Source organism: Pinus tabuliformis, chromosome 1_2, assembly GCF_031772625.1.
Source record: "Pinus tabuliformis cultivar Carrire ecotype Pingquan chromosome 1_2, CPIR1, whole genome shotgun sequence".
Classification (NCBI taxonomy): Eukaryota; Viridiplantae; Streptophyta; class Pinopsida; order Pinales; family Pinaceae; genus Pinus; species Pinus tabuliformis.
In genome coordinates this window covers 1006464572-1006484234 of record NC_142298.1, presented here as the reverse complement: position 1 = coordinate 1006484234, position 19663 = coordinate 1006464572, and the positions used below count along the sequence as shown (strand labels likewise).

Below are 19663 nucleotides of genomic sequence, written 5' to 3'. Positions count from 1 at the left end.
GTAATATATCTTATCTTATTTACAAAAAAAACACTAGATATTATCAAATAGTTGATTATACTGGCAAACCAGGACTAGAATGGGCAAGGTATTGATGGAAAGGCCTGACGCCAATCAAGAGATTTTACCCAGCTGGATGAAGTGCAACTTTACACAAATGAAGTTGATCATATGGTCACAGTTCTAGCCAAACAGCTAGTATATTTGCAGTTTGCAGCACCCAAAGGCCACTCAAGGCAAGTACCCATTGATGTTGACCCCTCACCCTCTACATAATTCCCTATATGGACAGGCCTGTAGCATCTTTTCTTTTATTTTCTGATAAGAAAAGCAGGATTGACATCCCTCAATATAGCAATAGAACTCAGGATAGTAGTTCTATTTTGGTCTATAGTCGATATTTGTATAGTTTTGTGACTGATGTTATGGCTCAGACATTATGGAATAAAAATTTGTTCTTCTGTTTCTGATCTGGTTTCCCTAGTGGTAGACCAACAACTTTTGACTATGTATAATTTCTTCTTTAGTTAATACAAATTGAGAGCTAGCTTACAAAAAAATGGTGTGTATAGGAAGCATAGGGAAGAAAATCAGGTCAGGGATTGGTGTGCAGTGGGTACCATAACCCATATTCTGGAACTTAGGGAAACAGAGAAGGAGGTCAACACTTCCATGCAGATTCATTATCAGAAATGTCTGGAGTTAGCATCCTAAACGTGTTCTAGCATCCTAAATGTGTTCTTTGCAGTCTCTGGTTGGATGGATATCAGCCCAACTTAACGACCCCCAAGAGGTTGTCTCATCTCCTTCCCCACCAGACTTTGCATCTTTTGGTGACTCCTCCCTCTGCAGTTTTTCTCTGGCCAATGAGCAGGATATAGACATCCTGTGCTTCCCAAATCAGTAAGTGGTGGACACCATGAGTGAAAGCAGCCCTATAGCTCATTCTGATGTGGAGATGCACTCTGAAGATGCTGCAATGCAGATTCAGGTGACCTGACAGTTGAAGCCATTTAAAGTTATGATTCCTATGTTTTTACTGTATTTGGTATGTTTTGTCTAACAGTTTTTTTTTACTATTTCAATATGTAAGACAGTACACCTGCCAGAGCTTTAAAGGCTAGAACTAGAAGGTCAGAAATAGAGGATATCTGGCTGTTAAATTATGTGTTTCAGATTGTTGTCTGGTTTGGCTGCAGCTTTTTCTAATATAAAAGCAACCAGTTACAGTGAAAAAAATAGAAACTCAAGCCAGAGAGCTGACATACTACAAATTTGCCATTCACTAACCAGACATGCCTACAATAACTTCGAACAGCAGTACAAATTATTATTAATGTGTAGCTTCACATTAAATTCTTTTCACCATGCTATAGATTATATAGCAACTTTTGCACCCAATTTGGTCAAAGATAAAGTATAGCTACATTAAAATTAAGCTGGACTAATTTCTTTCATTTTCACTACCTCGCTTACAGCTCCACACTGGATTCTATCAAGGATGTGACTTAGTTTCTCTACTTTAGATTAACTCATGCTTCTACTACCTTGCTTAACTGCATCTTGTGCTATAGAAATTAAGAGCTTCAGAATGCACCCTCCGAGGTGTAATCTAGGCAATAAAGAGCAACAGCGATTGCTCCTTCCTAACTGGAAATTGTTCAATACCTTAAGAGAGGATGTAGCCAGCCTACTCTTCTCAGGCAATACTCTTCGTGACTTTAGGAGAAGTTAGCAATGTTGCAACTTAACTTATATAACTTCCTCTAACATATCTACCTGTAATTGTCCATGTTTATTTTTTCTGTTTGAACTAAAATTGGGCAAAGAAAAATGAATTTAAACAGGGATTTGATCAAGGGTGTGGCATTTTTAAGCCATCCTCAGTCTCTTAAAGCACAAGATCTTAGAAAACACTATACTAATTCTCCAGAACTCCTCATAAATTATGAAAATACATGACGAAATAACAAATATCAATCTGACAACAGCACTAACTGATTAATTCCCAATTAACCACCCTAGAAAATGAATTGTCCAACGAAGATACCTTGAACCATTGTCACCAAGCCCATGAAGCCACACAATGGTGGCCTGATGTTTCCCCTTTGGTTTGACTACATGTGTTCTCCCATACTCAAATGTGCGCCTTTGAGACCTACTTCCTGCACTCATCCATTCCTCTCATCAACACACGTACAAAAGATAAATTCCAGTTAAAAAATAGATAAAACTGTATATAACCCATTGTGATTGATCTTACAATTAGCAAGTGGCAAAAAGAGGTGGGTGAAATACTTCTTGTTAGAATGTTTTATAAGCTGGTTTTATGACAAATCTGTAGTAGCACATAAAGCTCTTCCTTGCTTTGTTATTTGGACTCTGTGAATTGCAAGAATCACAATTGTATTTCAAGGAAAGGAGAGAAATCCTATGCAGATTGCTCACGAGATATGATTCTTCTATGGTGGATCTTGGAACCCTGAAAAGGCAAATCCACAAAGAATCCTCAAAAAGCCTGAAATTGATTATTCAAAAGTGTGGGGTTTTTTGATGGACCTTGTCAAGGAATACCAGGTATGTATGGTGCACGGGGTATATTATTCTTATCTTAAAAATATATATATTTTTCCTAAGCATGCAGCAGGCCAGATATCAAATAATAGGGCTGAGTTCTATGATGTATGATTAATAATGAAAGGTACTACAGACACAGCCATTGCAGGTTTCTAGAGATTCAAAGCTCCTTGTGCACTGGGGAAATGGCATGTGCCAAATTGAGAATTGGTTCTATTTCCACTCACGAATAGAGTTCTTGATATAAGGAAAAAAAATCAGATATCTCATTCAGACATATTTACAGAGCATATTTTCAAAAATGGAGAACTCCATCTGGAAACGGTTCTTTCCCTTTACTAAATGCCATTCAATTGATCTCTGTTTTTGGAAAATGAAGTCGTGTTAAGACCCGAAAAGGCTTGTTTGCATAATTTGGTGTTCTGATGCACAAAATGAGACCTTCAATAGCTGAGAAAGACTGTAATAAGCAGACGAAGAATCTGTTCACAATCTGAGGGTCTCTTTAAAAGTAAAGTAGAGAGTCTTTTAAGGCTCAAAAGGTATCGTAAATACAGACCAATGAATATTCTGATTTCAGCTCTGAAATATCAAATATGAAAAAAATCATGGACAGACAATTAAAAAAATGCAATTGATCTATGAAAGAATTTATGATTAGAGGTTCAAAAATTGCTGTTTTGCCACAAAAATGAAGTTAATAGATGATCTGGTGGGAAGAAAAAATAATCAAATTCATTCAAATGTAAACAGCCCTTCCAATTGAATAAAAACTGATAGATAATTGTCACTTCTAGAAAGCTAAATTAATCAAATTCATTCAAATATAAATAACCCTTTTAAGTAAATGAAATATGACAGACAATTACAGTCTGCATAACTACATGTAGCTAAGATCCCAGAATTAGCAACTTCCCATAGCATAATAACCCTCGTGTTAAAAACCCTCGCGTGAGTCATAATCTTGACATTATCCAACGCTAAATTGGACAGTATCTCAGGGTAAAAAAGGGAAAAAACAAATACAGAAGCAGAATGCTTACCAGAGCTAAAATTGGAGGTACTTCCGCTACTCATTGTGAATTTCCGGATATAATTTCCCGTACTGAACAGCGAACAATAGCTCTTCTTGCCCACCTGAGATAATACAGACCTGATCTGATTTACAAAACGCAAAACCAAGAACTATATAAATAGCTTTAAATTTGTTACAAATCTAGTCCGAATCGAAGAGGGTTTGTTCGATTTCAGAGCCACTTCGGGACTGAAAACGACTCGTTTTTCACAAGCTCCCAGGGAATCAGCGCATAAAGCTGAATGACAAGCAAAGGGCCTATAATTATTGATATTCTTGTACAGGAACTGTCGAAAATAGAAAGGTTGAGAGATCATTTTTCATGTTTCGAGGAGGAATAGAATCAGAAGCATTACTGACCTGATAGCTCCCACCACCAACTAAATGTGGGCTGAGGAGCATCGTGGGTTTTGATCAAAATTAAAACCCTCCTCCAATAAAGATGGAAGTTGGGACAAATATGGTAAGGAATATGTCAAATATGGTAAACGTTAAACAAGAAACATGGGATTGTTGTTGAATTTTAATTTATATTTAAATCATTTTATTAAAGGAAGAAACCTTTGTAAATAAGCCAGCTTCAAACTCTTCACAGAATATGCTCCAGCAATCTAATCCCACTCCAACCAAGAGAATAAATCCTTTTATATTAAGAGAAAGCCCTGTTTGTGGGTGTGAAAGGGACTTCCAGCCATTGCTTACCTAGAAAGGTGAAAATTGTCCCAATGCCAAAAAGGCATCTAACTTTGGTGGACAGAGCTTACCCCGGGGTGCATTATTTTCTATCTCATGTTACCAGAGATTGAGACAGAAAGTTAAGTGTGATGGAGCCTAAAGGCGTTGCATGTTCTTCGAAGGCTGTTGTTGGAGAAATTGGTTGGTACTATCAAGGAAAGGTTATGTCAAGAATCTTATCTTTAAAGAATGGTATAAATGTGCTTTATTTGATAGTAACCAATAATAATGTTACAATTCTTAAGGTGTTTGGGGTTTAAAAGGGAATGGTATAAATTATTAAAATTATATTTTATTTTATTGTAATAATAGCAGTTTTATAATATGTAAGTTGTTAGAAGAATTTTATAGATTAGTATAAGAATATACGATATTTATTTAATTGTAATAATAATATATTGTAATGATAATATTTTATTGCCATTAATTTTAAGTTATTGTTCTCGTTTGTAATATTCCTTTTGAATCTAAGATATTTATGAAAAAAAAAATTATCTGGCTTTTTTTTCCTCAACTAAAAAGTTGTTATATTTAAATGGAATATAACGATGTATAAATGTTTTAATTTTTTTATTTTTTAATAAAATAAAATGTTAAGAAAATATAATAAAAATAATTTAAAAGTTTTTTTTACAATTGTCAAATGATTATTGAGTAGCATTTTAAGTTTTTGATTTCATTATTTTCGGATGGGGTGTCAATATTGTGAAGTGGGTGCATTGCCTCCGCTCTATCTGGCCAAGAGGTTGGAAGACGTGGTAGCATGCCCACGTAACCATGTCTTTATGACTGTCCACACAGTGAGACTCTACCTCATGCGAATTGATGGTCGGTCACTTGATCACATGCTCAATTACACTGACAACATTGAAGTCTTGCCACCATGCCAGGTTTGTCAAAGTCTTGCTCGTGTGATGTTTATTTTCCTCCTCATGTATCTCATACATGTCCCCTCCACACTACTATTCTCATCTAGAGAGTCTCGCCATTAGTCTTCTGCATCTGTAATCTCTTCCGCGCACCCTGGTAATACAATTCGCACGTACTGCCCAACCCACTTTTGTGAGCCTTGGTGAGGCCCTATTTTTCCACTCTTGATACTCAATTGTAGTTCCATAATTGGCAAGTTTACTACCCCAAGCTAGAGACCTAGGAGTGCCTTTCAATTAGTACTTTGGCATATCAATTGAGTGTTGTTGTTTCTTTCTCTATGTCGAATTGTCATGCATGTAGCAGCTTCTTATTCAAGTCCCTCATGCATGATAGCGAATAATCTTTATGGGCGTTAGACCTCCTTGGTGAGAGCCTTGGTCATCTATAGTTTACATCCCACTCACTGCATGATCCATATTCATGCTTTTGCTCATGTTACTAGTTTTCCTCTAGCCATCTTCTATGTTGGTCACTCTTCTCACATCTCTCGATTAGCTCTCAGGGCATTGTGTTTCTTCTTTGGTATATATCATGTAACCTTGTGCTTTCTTTGGCTAGCATCCTCTATAGGCCTCATGTTTTCCCTTATAACTCCTTCTTATCTTCTTCGCTTCTCTAAAACCTCGTCTTCATCTGACTTCCTTCCACCTTGCTCCTTTCCATCCTCGCGTGGCTACTCTCACTTGGTTTGTAGCTTGTTCCCCTTTCCACCTAAAATATTGGTCTTGTCTCCTTATCATGGCCTTCACCATGCCCCGACATTGTGCACATGTTTGCCAAGGGGCGACATATTATCAGGAGCGGGCTTCTTAAGGTCACTCTCGTACCCACCATCGTTGGAGGAAACAATTGTAAGGTTTTGGGATCTCCCCCCAGTCCCCATCCAAGAGGAGATAGGCCACATGGAACGCAAGGGAGCCTCCATGCATCAGCAACTTTTAGACACCAAGGTTCTCACCGAATTGGTTGATTGGGTGTCGGATATTGGACACATGCGCGACTAATTCAATCAATGATGTACGTAATCGACTTATACTAACACTTGAAGTTTCTCCTTCGGCGAATTCTGATACATTGTTTCAAGCATAGAGCAAACATTTTACACTCTCTAAAGCATTTCAATCTTCGGTTAAGAGATGTAGACTAGCGCTTTGATCACATTGGACAACACCCAGGTATTCCTCCTCTAGCAGGCAACAACCCCAGTAACAATGAAGACCCTATTCAGGTTGTTGCCACAAACTCTTATCCATTTGTTTAGCTTATGCCATGTTCTCAATTATTTTGCATTTTGATATTACAATTTGTTGTAATGGCCTATGTCGTCTATTTTTTAGGTCATATCTCATCCTTCTAGTTGTTCTGAACTTTTTAATATCATATACCTCTCTACGAATAATGCACTTTTTCCTATGGTCCAATCTTCCCAGTGGAAGATCGACCTAGTATATCCAGCACATCTATGTCCATTCCAGTTTAAAAAGCAATACAATATTTACCAAAAAATGTCTTTAATCTCATTACTAAGTTGTTATTAGAGTTTCATTTATTGGTAAAAGAAAATAGTATAAATTATTAAAATATATTTTATTTAATTGTAATAATTACAAATTATAATTCCTCAGTTTAAATATATAGATTTTCATAATTAATCATAAAGTTTTGTATTTTTAAGGCCAAAAAGTGTATAAATTTTTGAAATTTTCTAAATATTTTTTATATAATTTATCTTTAAAAAATCAAATGATATTAATAACCAATAATGTTGATTAAATACATTATACAATAAAAATAATTTATAATTTTATTGTTATGATAAAAGAGAATGTTGAATAATCAAAATAATGTTTTTTTTGTAGGCTTGGTAGTACCTTTTCATTAATTTTCGAAACTATAGCAAGTTACATCCATATGTATGAGAGTTAGGTAGCCTCAACCTGCACGAAAGGAAACCAAGTTTGTTGGCCACCTAACCGCAAAATATGCCATCCAAAAACAAAAAATAATAAGTCTAACCAACCACGTTATGTATGTATGAGAGTCTTTGTTTTTCCTATTTTCTAGATAGCTATAAACATAGTTACTAATCAGACTAGAAATTTGGAACTTTTTCATGCAAAAAATAGAAGCAAAGATGCATTGTCGCTACTCATCGTCAGTTGAATCCACCGGTGCAGGGTCCTTCACAGTGGAACTTGGCAGCTCCGTGTGGGGTATACAGGGGATATGTTGCTTTATTTGGCTGAGCCGACCATTCTGTTGTTGTAATTGAAATTGTATTTTTTGAAATTCTTTGGTGTAATCTGGGTGTCCATGGGAGGTCATAAGCATATCAAGAGGAAACTGCTCTAAAGTTTTAGCCATAATGTTCTTCATCATCCAAAATAAATGGATTGTCTGCTTGTATTGAGATGATCAACCACAAGTGTGGCATGGGTCAGGGATCACGATTTTCCATTCATCTAAATCAAGTTCAAAATCCTCCTCGGTCTGTCGAATCTCTACCTCCAAATCTGCAATAAGTTTCTCGACCAAATTGGAGCTACTAGCGTGATATGCTTGAGTCACTTCTTGAATTATTTGAGAGGTCAACTTGCATCCCCGACCCACCCCCCTGGAAGGACTGGATTGACTGGTCTGAGAAGGGGAGGCCTTCCTCTACTTCCCACGACCACGACCCCCACAGCCATTCTTACATTTACCAATGGCCCAGATCATGATTCTACTTTTTTCGAACATATGTTGACCTGTGTCTAACTCTAGAGGTCGACCCAAACAGGGTCTCAGCTAAGAAGCTCGACGCTGACAAAGGTCGCTTCGACTCTGCAGACCTGTTAAAGCAATTTTAAATGAAACCAACCAAGTAAGGAACCTGCTCTGACTCTTACAATCAATTGGCCGCCAACACAGTTTAACGGTTCCATTTCTACCATCTTGGCACCATTGCCCACTAATGGGCCTGAACTGACTAACAACATTGTTGGGTGAAACTATGTTCGTTTAATTCTGTTGTAGTACTTGCCCAACTATTTAATTTGTCAATCCGAGGTTCGTAAACTTACGAGGCACATGCACTATATATGCAGGACCGAAGTGGAACTAATTTAATCTAAATTACTGAAATCAAATTAATCTAGGAAGGCATTGAAACATTAACTATGAAAGCAAGAAATTGCATAAAGGAAAAGCAATACAACATGTGAAGAATTGAATGACAACAACATATGTGAGCTTACAACAATAAAACTATGTCAAATTATATTACAAGAACCAAATTACAAATCATGAAAGCATAATAATAAAAGATGAAAAACTAAGAATTCCTTTCCATTATTCCTTATTAAAATGAAGAGAGAGCACTCTCTTATATACATGAGGAAGATAACTTTCTCATAATTACATATCCAATATTCTTTCAAGCACTCTCAACTAATTTCCCATTATTACAAGATATGATCCCACAAACCTCTCAAGCATTTTTAACTACTTTCCCATTATTACAAAATATGATCCCTTTGAATCCTCCATAAATCTCTCACACATCTTGGATAAGATATGCCAACCAAATCCTCCATGATCTTCTCCTTAGGAATTGGATAAGATATGCCAACCAAATCCTCCATGATTTTCTCCTTAGGAATAGGCTTGCATAATTATCTCCTTAATATGGTGGAGGAGATATTAATTCTTCACATATTTCCTACACATCACAAAACTCACATATTCTTGAGATATATATAAAAATGTGTATATTTTCTAATATTTAATCATAAATTCACTTGGAATACAAAAATGAATAAAATGGAAAATAAGAAGGTGAAACCCAAACATATGTATGAAAATGATATGATAAAAGGTTAATGGGATGATGAAATGTAAGGAATAGTGAAGAAAAAGGTGGATGAAAATATGACATTTATGAGTCCCAACAAACATCATCTACATTCGAGACCCTTGAATTATCCAAGTGCATCTCATAATTTGTCGATTCAACCAATAGAGCATTACACAAAGAAAAGAAGAGGAATTTGGGCCAAAAGCTACGCTGAGCCCGCAGCCCACAAAACCCCTTACATCAAGACCCAATACAATGAACCTAGGCTGCATAAACCAATCCCGTTTGCCTATAAGCAAGCCCATATTGACAGGAAATAAGCCAAGAGCGGCCCCGTGACCAGGACCGTCCCACAACCAGACAAGAGCGCCAAACCCGACATATCCTATCTAGCAAGTCCAAACTAGCCCTAAAATGATCCAACATGGCTCTCCTAACCTCGACTCTATAACGACTAAGGTCATGGCAGAGGCTACAGACAACCAAGGCTCGAATTCGAACTCGCTCAAAGCCTGAATACTGTGGAACCAGAGAAAATTTACCACAAACCCAAACCCTTATCGTTTCATTTTTACCCAAGTAGGGAGTACCACAACATACAAAATAGTCTACCAACCAAACTCTGCAGGAACCTATGCAGGACAACCAAATTCCATACGCTGCAGACACTAGGACATACAAAACTAAAGACTCAACCCAAACCAGCAACCATTTGAGGTTGTGCTCTAGGAAGTTCCATTTCCATTCCCACCAAACCACAAAACCAAGCAGCTCATAGTTCAGAGAACAAATATATTGACCCATACATGTACGGGAAGCTAGCTTAAGGGTGGAAACATACCAATGACCACTGCCAAGACTTAGAATAGACGACGACCACGAGCCACCCAGATCGACCAGCTAAGACCAAATCCACAGAAGCCTAAGGGCGCAAACAAACTTACCCAGCAAACCGGAGGGAAACCTTGCCTTAACGTCTATCATAATAACTATGCCACCCTTAAGGATGATCATTAAACTACGCATGCACACCGCCACCTCTCCAAGTGAAGCATGCATGCGGAGAGTGGCCAGAAAAATCTAGTAGATACACATTAAACAGTGGCCCAGGACAAGCCCAATGGGGCCAGCTCACACCCTGATTGGGGGAGGTGGTTCTTGTTCACCTATTGTTGTTGACTGTCTTTTTAATCTTGCTCAAGAATACCTTGGAGAGGGAGTAGATTGTCTTCCAGAGGATATGGAGGCCATACCATTTCTAGAGTTCTCCCCGGATGTGCACAAGTCCAATTTGCCAAGAAATATGCAGCTCTATTACCTTCTCTTCAAACATGAGAAGTTAAGAGGTAGTCAAACGAAGGAAGGATCTCCCCGACATCCAGCACCAGATGTGCAATGCGCCAACTGTGACTAAGTTTTTCCCATCAGGTTCCCTGAGTTAACTTCTTGATTATGTCCACCACCAATCATGAATCTTCTTCAATCACTATCCTTTTATAACCTATTCTTTTAGCAACGAGAAGGCCATGTTTGATTGCAGTGAACTATGCTTCGTTGTTTCTAGCATAACCACAATCTATAGTGAAAACAAGTTTGGTTTTCTTCTGATAATCTCTAAAAATACTACCATACCGAGTGTTTCATGGGTTTCCTTTCGAAGCACCATCAAAGCTTAATTTGATAAAACCATGTGGTGGCCCTGTGAAATGTTGAGGTGATGAGGTGGGGGGAGTCAAAACTTTCCAGGAGCTTGGGGCTATCATACTTGCAGATAGGTTTAACAGATTAAGAATTCTTGCTTCATGAGGGGCTACTTGCCAATCATCCGGATGTCATTTTTCCGAGAGGATGGTCTCTCGAATATTCTTAATAGTCCCTGCCCAAATAACCTCTTGAGGGGTTTGTCAGTCTTTAAATATTTTTCTATTTCTTTCTTTCCAGATGGCCCATACTAGGAAGCCCAAAGCTAAATCCCATGCTCGATTTAAAACAAGGCACGATAAAATGCCTTTGCGCCATAGGAGTATATACTCCTTGATGCTTTGGGGGTCCCTGTCCAAGTGGCCAAAAAGATCCCCAAGCTGGTACCATTTTTGGATCACAAAAGGGCAAGTGTTTAACAAATATTCAAGGTGTTCATTGTGCTGACCGCGTAGGATGCAACATGAAGGGCCCTGGAAGCCTCTCTTCTGGAGCTGGTCCCAAGTAATAATTCTTCCATGACATACCAACCATCAAAATTGAACTATTTTTGGCCAAAATTTACTCGTCCAGATCTTCTTCCATAGGGGACACTGGTGATTTTGAGGTTCTTCTGCTCTAAATCTGTATGCTTCCTTAATGCTAAATGTACCCCGAGCCGAGTATCCCCATCGCAAAATGTCCTCACCCTCCTGATAAGTTATTTTCCTTGATTAAAGTTCCCGGTCCATGATTTTCCATTGCGTAGAGGGAGGAGGATCTGGCCAATGCCCAACCTCTTTCCACTTTCTCCATCTAGAACTTTGTTGCAAGGCTTTCCAGAATCGGTCAAATATATAGTAATTCCTATTAGTTTTATAAAGGAAAATGTCCCCTAGATCTGGTTGACTGAACAATTTTTCTCTGTGTTGCTAGGAGTCCTGCCAAAATAGAGTTGTGCAGCCATTTCGAATTTCCCAGAAAAAATGTTGATTTATAATATCCTTGTTCTTTGTAGCCAAGTTCCAGATTGCAGATCCTTGGGGGGGGGTCCCTATATTTGAGAATATTTTCATTTTGGATCAACATACCGTATTTTCTGGTCCAAATTTTCTTCCATAAATTAGGTTCCCCTTTTAACCATCTCCACCAGATCTTAGCTCCCATAACTAGGTTTAAGGTGTAGGGGTCCCTGAGACTTAAGCCTCCAACCATATTAGGACAGGTGAGAGTGTGCCAGGATACCAAGGCCCATTTTTTTAGCTCCTTGCCATAGAAATTTTCTAAAGATATCGACCATAGTTGAACAAGAGGTTTTAGGGGCGGCCATTTTTGATAGTTGGTATATTGGAATGGACTAAATGACAACTTTTAGGAGAACAGTTCTACCAGCCAGATTGAGAGGTCTAAATGCCCAACCACTAAGTTTTGATTGGATTTTAAGAAGGAGACCTTTCCAGCAGGAGGTCTTTAAAGAGTTATATGCTAAAGGCATACCCAAATACTTCATAGGTAAAGACCCTATACAAAACCCCAACAACTGGGTAAGGAAGGTTTGAATTATCCTTGAGGCGATAAAAAAGAAAATGTTAGATTTCTCATTATTAATCAAGGTACCCGAGGCCTTCATAAACTCCTGAAGAATTTCTTTGATTTTTCAAGCTTTTCTCAAGGAGACTTGACAGAATAACATGATTTCATCCACAAATTGTTGGTGGGTGATGGGTAAATCATTGCCCTGAGGCCTAAGACCATTAAGATGGGAAGTGCGAACAGTCTATTTTAAGAATCTACCCAAGCCCTCAGTTGTTAGGATGAAGAGGAACGAGGATACCAGATCACCTTTCCTGAGGTCACGAGAGGGATTAAAGGTTCTAGATGGGGAGCCATTAAGCATAATAGAGAAAATTGGGGTAGACACTGTCAGGTCTTGAAAATGTCATTCATTTCCATTACACTTTCACTATTATGTCCATTATATCACCTCCATTTCACTACTATGTCACCACATTCATCCCACTTTCATTATCATTGGGCCACATTTATGTTTTTCCAAACTTTATTAATTCTTAGCCTTTTTAAGTGAATTTGTGGTTAAAAATTAGAAAATAATGTGCATATGCTTATACCTAACAAGTGGGTTGAGATTGTTGACATGTGTAGGTCAAAAGGAGGCTTCTAGAAGACCTTTATGTGGCACTCTAAGGCCAAATTCGAATTTGAGTGGAAAGAATCATGGGATCATGAGGATATGTGTCACATCTCCTAATTGTATTGAAACTCTAAGAAGACATGTGTCTTATCAGTTCCTATTTTGATTAGGACTCTAGAGGTAGAGGGAGAGATTCATGGACTCTCATTAATGAGATGGTTTCTCATCTTTTTGTATAAATAGGAGATCTCTCTCCTTCATTTGTTAGCTTGTTAGTCTTAGCTTAGCTTGGCTTTGTAGTTCTTCCTTGATGGCTTTGGAAAGCTTTGGAGAGCTTTGTTGTACTTTGTAATTTTGAAGAATTTGAATAAAGCTTTGATGTTCTCAACATGGAAGGAGATGTGAAGTAGATGTCATGGAGCATATTAGAATGTAAGGTAGAGTAGATTTTGCTTTGTAATTTTGCTTTTATTTCATTCAAGTATGTCATTTTATTGCTTTCAAGTTTCATAGATTAGATTTTCCATTCATGCAATTTTAATTCATGCAAGTGTGTTCAACCGGTTGATTGTAGATTAGTTTTTCTTTACATGTTTTTACATCAAATAGTGACATGAGATTTGCCTCTCTGCTGAACTTTTTCTTAAGCTTTTCAATTTCAGTTATGCTTTGATTTCAGTCTTATTTATTTGCTGTTGTTAGTTAGTTTAGATATCAAATTCTTCATGTCATTTGACGTTATCTCCAGAGCCATGGCTTAACCCCGAAAAGCTACTTAGCGAGCTATCGGATTATGAGTGAAGTGATTTGATTTTACTTTCATCTCTGCAATTAGATATCAGGTTCTTCATGTTATTGACGTTATCTCCAGAGCCATGGCTTAACCCCGAAAAGCTACTTGGCGAGCTATCGGATTATAAGTGAAGTAATTTGATTTTTCTTTCATTAATCTGCAAGTAGGTAATTTAGATATCAAGTTCTTCATGTTATTTGACGTTATCTCCAGAGCCATGGCTTAACCCCGAAAAGCTACTTGGCGAGCTATCAGATTATGAGTGAAGTAATTTGATTTTGCTTTCATTTAGATATCAATTCTTCATGTTATTTGACGTTATCTCCAGAGCCATGGCTTAACCCGAAAAAGCTACTTGGTGAGCTATCGGATTATAAGTGAAGTAAATTGATCTTGCTTTCGTTAGTTTGCAATTTTTGGTTTGTTTGAGTGCAATAGTTTAGATTTTATTTCTGTAATTAGATGGGTAGCAGAGACAGTGATTTCATGATCAATATTTCATCTTTTGTTTGATTTAAGTAGCTGCATATTTACATTCCTGTTCAAGTATTAATTTTATCAATAGCATGTTTTGAGATCTTTTGAAGTGCTAAGTTTTGGAAGTTACCATAAGGGACATAAACCTTGTCTTGAAATCTACATCCATACTTGACATTTAAAAGTATTCTTAAGACCTTAGAATAGGATTTCCATTTGCATTAGACACTTTAGGAGATCAACAAGAACAAAACCCCAAAACAAGATAAAAACTATAAAACAACGAAGTAAGAAAAAGGTTAACTAAGCACATATGGTGCACCACACTTCATCAGTTTACGATACCCGGATTGATAATTTATGTAGAGCAATTTAAGACGTTAAATTGACTAGACAGACACCAGGGAGAAAACCCAATTCATCCATTGTTGATCAAAACCAAACGACTTTAGAACACTCATCATATAGGACCAACTAAGGTGGTCATAGTCTTTGGATAAGTCCAATTTTATCATCATACTAGGAGATTTGAGTTTCTTTAGGGAATGAACCATTTGTTAAGAGGTAATGATGCCATCCAGGATTTTGCGCCCTTCCACAAAACCAGATTGCACCGAAGAGATCAAGGCAGGCAGAAGAGGCTTCAGGCATTTGACAATTACAATAGAAATAATTTTATAGATAACATTACATAAAGTGATAGGTCTAAAACCTTAAGGATCCTCCGATTCGGTAGTTTTAGGGATTAAAGCAATAAAACTTGAATTAAGACTCGAACATACCTTCTGATTCTGTATGGATTCCTCCACCACTTCAAGTATATCCTTTCCAATAAATTTCCATGTTGCTTGATAAAATTCCGTCATGAACCCATCTGGTCCAGGAGCTTTGTTCTTAGCCATTCCTTTGACAACATCATATATTTCCTATAGAGTCATCGCCCACATTAGGGCCATGTTCTGATCTTGGGAGATTACCCGAGGGACGTGTCGTGTAATTCTTGAGATGACGCTCGATCCATCTTTTAGTCGGTCCCAAGAGGAGGGTTTGGAAATGGTTTACCACTAGATCCTCCATCTCTTCATGTTGAACCGGTTGATCCCCCTCCCCATCCTTAAGAGAGAATATGCAATTATGTTGTCTGTGTTGGATCATTGCCTTACGGAAAACCTTGAATTGCGCTCTCCCTCTCGAAGCCATTGGATTCAGGATTTTTGTTTCCATAGAATTTCCTCTTGTTTCCTTATTTCTTGTAACTGATTCAACAGGAAACCTTCAGTCTCAACCAAACTCTCTTATCTACATGCTAGAATGATTCTTTGTTGTACTGCTTGCATGTTATCTTGGAGATTTTTTTTCTCTTTCTTGATGTTTCCAAACTCTTCTTGGTTCCATTTCTTAATTTGGAGCTTGAGGTTTTTTAGCTTGAGTTGAAATGTGTTCATATGATTTCGACCTTGCATAGTACTTCCATTCCACCAGCCTTCAACTTTCTGTATAAATAACGAATGTCGTAACTAGAGGGTTTCAAAGCAGAAGGGTCAGTTATTGGGCGCCACTTTTAAATCAAGCTCCATCCTAATCGACCAATGATATGATCCCATGCCCGAGAGGATGGAAGCTTCTAAAAAGATGTCTATGCTTATAACATGTTCAGACACCAGGAATCGGTCCAAGCGTGATGCTACCTGATGAGCACCCCCCTTCTGTTATTCTAGGTGAATACTCCATTGATTGTAGGCATATCCACTAGGTGTAGTTCCGCAATTGTGTCTCGAAATGCTTCCATATCTGCATCCATCCACCGAAGCCCTCCCTTTTTTCCTCTAGTGATGCAATTACATTAAAATCACCGTCAAGAATCCATAACTCCTCCTTGTATAACCTTTTTAGTTTTCCTAAATTTTGGAGGAAAACCCCCTTTTCTCCTGGAATGTGAGGCCCATAAACCCCAGTCAAAAGATCCCAATCCTTGGATCCAATGTGGTGAAACTTACCTGATAGAATCCTGGGAAGGCTGAACCAATCTTCAAATATCACCTCCATCGGGTTCTAAAGAATAACGAGCTCACTAGCACTGCCAATGGAATCTTAGGCCATCACTTCGTATTGAAGTTTTAGGCTTCTTACAATCTCTTTCAACCTATATTCCGAGATTTTTGTTTCTTGAATAATCATGATACTTAGATGATCTTTTCTGATCTGATCTTTCAAATACCTTTGCTTGCCTCGACTATTGAGGCCTCGAACATTCCAGGATGTAATGATCATTGAGAAGGCTTGTTAAGATGGTGGAAAATCGCGGACAGTGGTACCACCCTTCCTGAGTTAACTAATAAATCGCCCACCATCTGTATGGATTCTTGTAGGTTCTTGCGTCCTCTTTTCTTGCCTCCTTTCCTGATTGTAGTTGATTCCACTCCCTGTCCTTGCTAGGATCCCAAATGATCAGGTGGATCTGTTATTATGGTTCCATGTTATGCTTGGAATCGCTAAAAGGTTTCGCAATATAGTTCCTTTTGCTCTTCAAGGATAAATCATTCATCTAGGTTCTTACATTCGTTCAAAAATCTTCTCATCACTTGTTCCTCTATGCTTAGTTATTCTTTCGAGCCATCTATTTCCATGTTTACTTTCTCTACATGCATTACTTAGGCTTCTTTCTCCTAGGGTTCCTCTTCAACTTTTTGCTTAGGATTTTGTCCACCCTTTGGTTGATTCTTAGGGTTTTTTGGGTGGGGTGGGCCACTAGATTCGTTGATACTCTCCTCCTCCTCTGCTAGAGTTTCAAAGCAGTTTCTTTGAGTTGATCCTTTCTTCGGGTGCAGATGCGTCGTGGTTATTGGAGCTTTCATGTTCCGTTTCTTTTTTTGAACCTCCTGAAACCCTTCATTGTCCTCTTGCCCTGTTACTGGATCTTTGGCTTTTGGTGAGTCTGCTGCTTCGCTTTGATTTAGAGGGAACTCCTTATAAAGGTTCCCATACTCATGACATTGTCTGCATCGAAAGGGAATGTTTTCATAATCCAAGGGTTGATGCCATACCTCGTCTTGATACTCCAGCTCTATGAACTCTAGGAGGGGTTCAGGAATATTCATGTACACACAAATTCGTGTGTAAGAGGTTCCATGATATTTAGTTAACTGTGTGCATCTTCCTTACATTCTCGGTACCACTGATAAGATTTCTCGTATTCTTAAGAAAAACAAGGTTCATACCATGTTTAAGCCTCTTAACACCATATGTAACTCCCTGAGATCAATCAAAGATTGTGTGGACCCTAAGGATTCTAACGGTGTTTACTTAACCCCTTGCTCCTATGGAATGCCCTATATTGGAGAAACGAGTTGATCGATGAAGCAAATAATTCAAGAGCATGCAACAAACATCAAGCATAATCGATCTCACTCGTCTGCCTTAGCGAAACATGCAGAAAAGACTAATTAATCATCACATTTGTATTAAAGAATCTCAGGTCATTGCAAAGATCGATCACTTCCATCTTAGGAGGTTAAGGGAGGCTATAGAAATTTAGAAGCATGCTAGCAATCTGAACAAGGATGAGTGTTGAAATATAAGCAACAGTTGGATTCATGCCCTTTCTTCCTAGTTTCCTTTTTTTGGCGCTCTCCCTTCTTTATCTTGTCATCATTTTCCTTTCTTTTTACTTATAGTTTATTATTATTATTGTTGTTGTTTATCTCCTCACATACTTTGGATTAATTATTGGTTTGTTGATTTAATGTTTTCTAACTAATTTTTGTGATATTTTTAATCTTTGATTAATTCATTTATTCTTATCTAAAGATCTTTTGTGAAGTTTTTATTTTTCTATCCCCAATGGGGGTGAGAAGCGGAGAGGATGGCGTTCCTGAGGGAATGCATGGGCGTTCATGTTAAGCATGTGGCGTTAGGTGGGTGGGTTGGCCTCCCTTCCCTCCCATAATACCTTGAGTACGGGAGAGAGTGAATTCTGGCGTGTGAGGTTTCATGTCGCCTTGGGTCTCAAGGGTGGTAGCGAGCGCCTAAACTTTATGGAGGGTGGCGGGGGTGTTCGTTGGGCATTCTGCGTCTGTGCAAGTATTGGTGTATGTGGTGTGGGATTTGTGGGAAGAAGCGGGAGTTTGAGAGGCTCCCTTGTCCGAGGGGACGACATCACCATCAATGTTTCCTTCCTTGCTTTCAGGTGTGCAACGAGGGGGGGCTTGGCTCATCATGTGTTGACGCATCATGGTGGTCATGTTCAACGACAAGTTTGTTGTGTTGAGCGATGTCGGAACTTGATTCAGTCAATTTTGGAGCGTCTGGAGACTTAAGAGCGGGTTCAATAGGAGGAGCATACTAAATTGATAGCAACTTTGAACAAAATGCATTATTTCTAGTGCCATGTCTGGGAGAGTGTAGTGGTGGTCTCTCGAGGCCAGAATTTGTTATTGGAGAAGGTTGAGAAGTTGGAGGCTTGGATGACCCATTTCGAGGAGCATGTTCAATGCTCCTTTCATCATCCACCTCCTCTTGGAACAACTTTGGACAACCCAACCTCCATCACTTCTGACGACTTGCATAGATACAGGTGTTTCTATGTTTACTAGTGCCAATGGCCTCTTAAGTTGTGGATTGTGTCTCTTTATGTTTTTTTGTTTCATTGTCATCTACTTTTAGCGGTAGTCAACAAACCTAGTCGTGGTGAGACTACCTGCATTTTTCTTTTGATGTACCTCTTTTTGGAACCATGAATAAAATATTGACCTAAAAAAAAAACCTAATTTTGTTTGTTTGTTAGTTATATATACTTTTTTCGAAATTCTATTCTATTGACATAAATTTGTTTGTTTTATTATAAGTTTGTGGTAATTCTAAATTATTAATTTATTATTATAAATTATACATAATTTATTTATTTATTTATTGTAATTTTCGGTTAGTTTGTTGAAATGGTTATTTATTTATACAACTTGAGTGGGCCTAATGGTTAAGAGCATGTGTTTCCTCGTAAGAGGTCACATGTTCAAAACCATAGGGGGTAGAGTATGTATGCCTTCGTAGACTTAGCAGTCAAATCATTGCGCTGAGGTGGGTCCCTTGTCCCACAAACAAGGGGCTCTTATACACCAATTTGGTGTGTGGCTTGGCCGTGACCTTAAAATTGCATAATAATAATATCTATTTTTTTTTATATTTTATAGTTTTTCTTATTATAGGTTTTGTTGTTGATTCTTTTAATATGAATTAAGAATTTAATGCATTATAGACTTTTTCATTGTTTTTAGTTTAGTCCTTTTAAGTAAGGGGCCTTTCTATTAATTTTACGTTTATTTTTTTTAAATTAAGATTTTTTTATTTATTTTTATTTTTTATTTTTTATAGTATCTTCTAACATTATTCTTCTTATTTTATTTTTTGTTT

General features: G+C 37.8%; 1 protein-coding gene across 3 annotated transcripts; it reads right to left on the bottom strand.

Moving 5' to 3' along the window:
- Nucleotides 1-1986: 1986 nt before the first annotated feature.
- On the bottom strand, nucleotides 1987-4192 carry LOC149209491 (uncharacterized). 3 transcript variants are annotated; one of them, XM_089394271.1, is made up of 3 exons: nucleotides 4013-4192; nucleotides 3621-3714; nucleotides 1987-2165 (listed from the first exon to the last, which is right to left on the bottom strand). In XM_089394271.1, the coding sequence occupies exons 1-3, from the start codon at nucleotides 4052-4054 to the stop codon at nucleotides 2002-2004; spliced, it is 300 nt and encodes a 99-aa protein (XP_089250397.1). In that variant the 5' UTR covers nucleotides 4055-4192; the 3' UTR covers nucleotides 1987-2001. The 3 variants fall into 3 exon arrangements, 2 of the variants coding, with proteins under 2 accessions (XP_089250397.1, XP_089250396.1); XM_089394270.1 differs by having other exon boundaries at nucleotides 3621-3735; nucleotides 4013-4191; XR_016252221.1 differs by having other exon boundaries at nucleotides 2123-2165; nucleotides 3621-3890; nucleotides 4013-4185.
- Between the last annotated feature and the right edge of the window lie 15471 nt (nucleotides 4193-19663).

Coding starts and splice junctions, on each gene's coding strand:
- LOC149209491 (XM_089394270.1), bottom strand. CDS start 4,054: ATGCTCCTCAGCCCACATTTAGTTGGTGGTGGGAGCTATCAG. Junction 3,736..4,012: donor TTGGTGGTGGGAGCTATCAG/GTCAGTAATGCT, acceptor TTTGTAAATCAG/ATCAGGTCTGTATTATCTCA. Junction 2,166..3,620: donor TACCTCCAATTTTAGCTCTG/GTAAGCATTCTG, acceptor GGATGAGTGCAG/GAAGTAGGTCTCAAAGGCGC.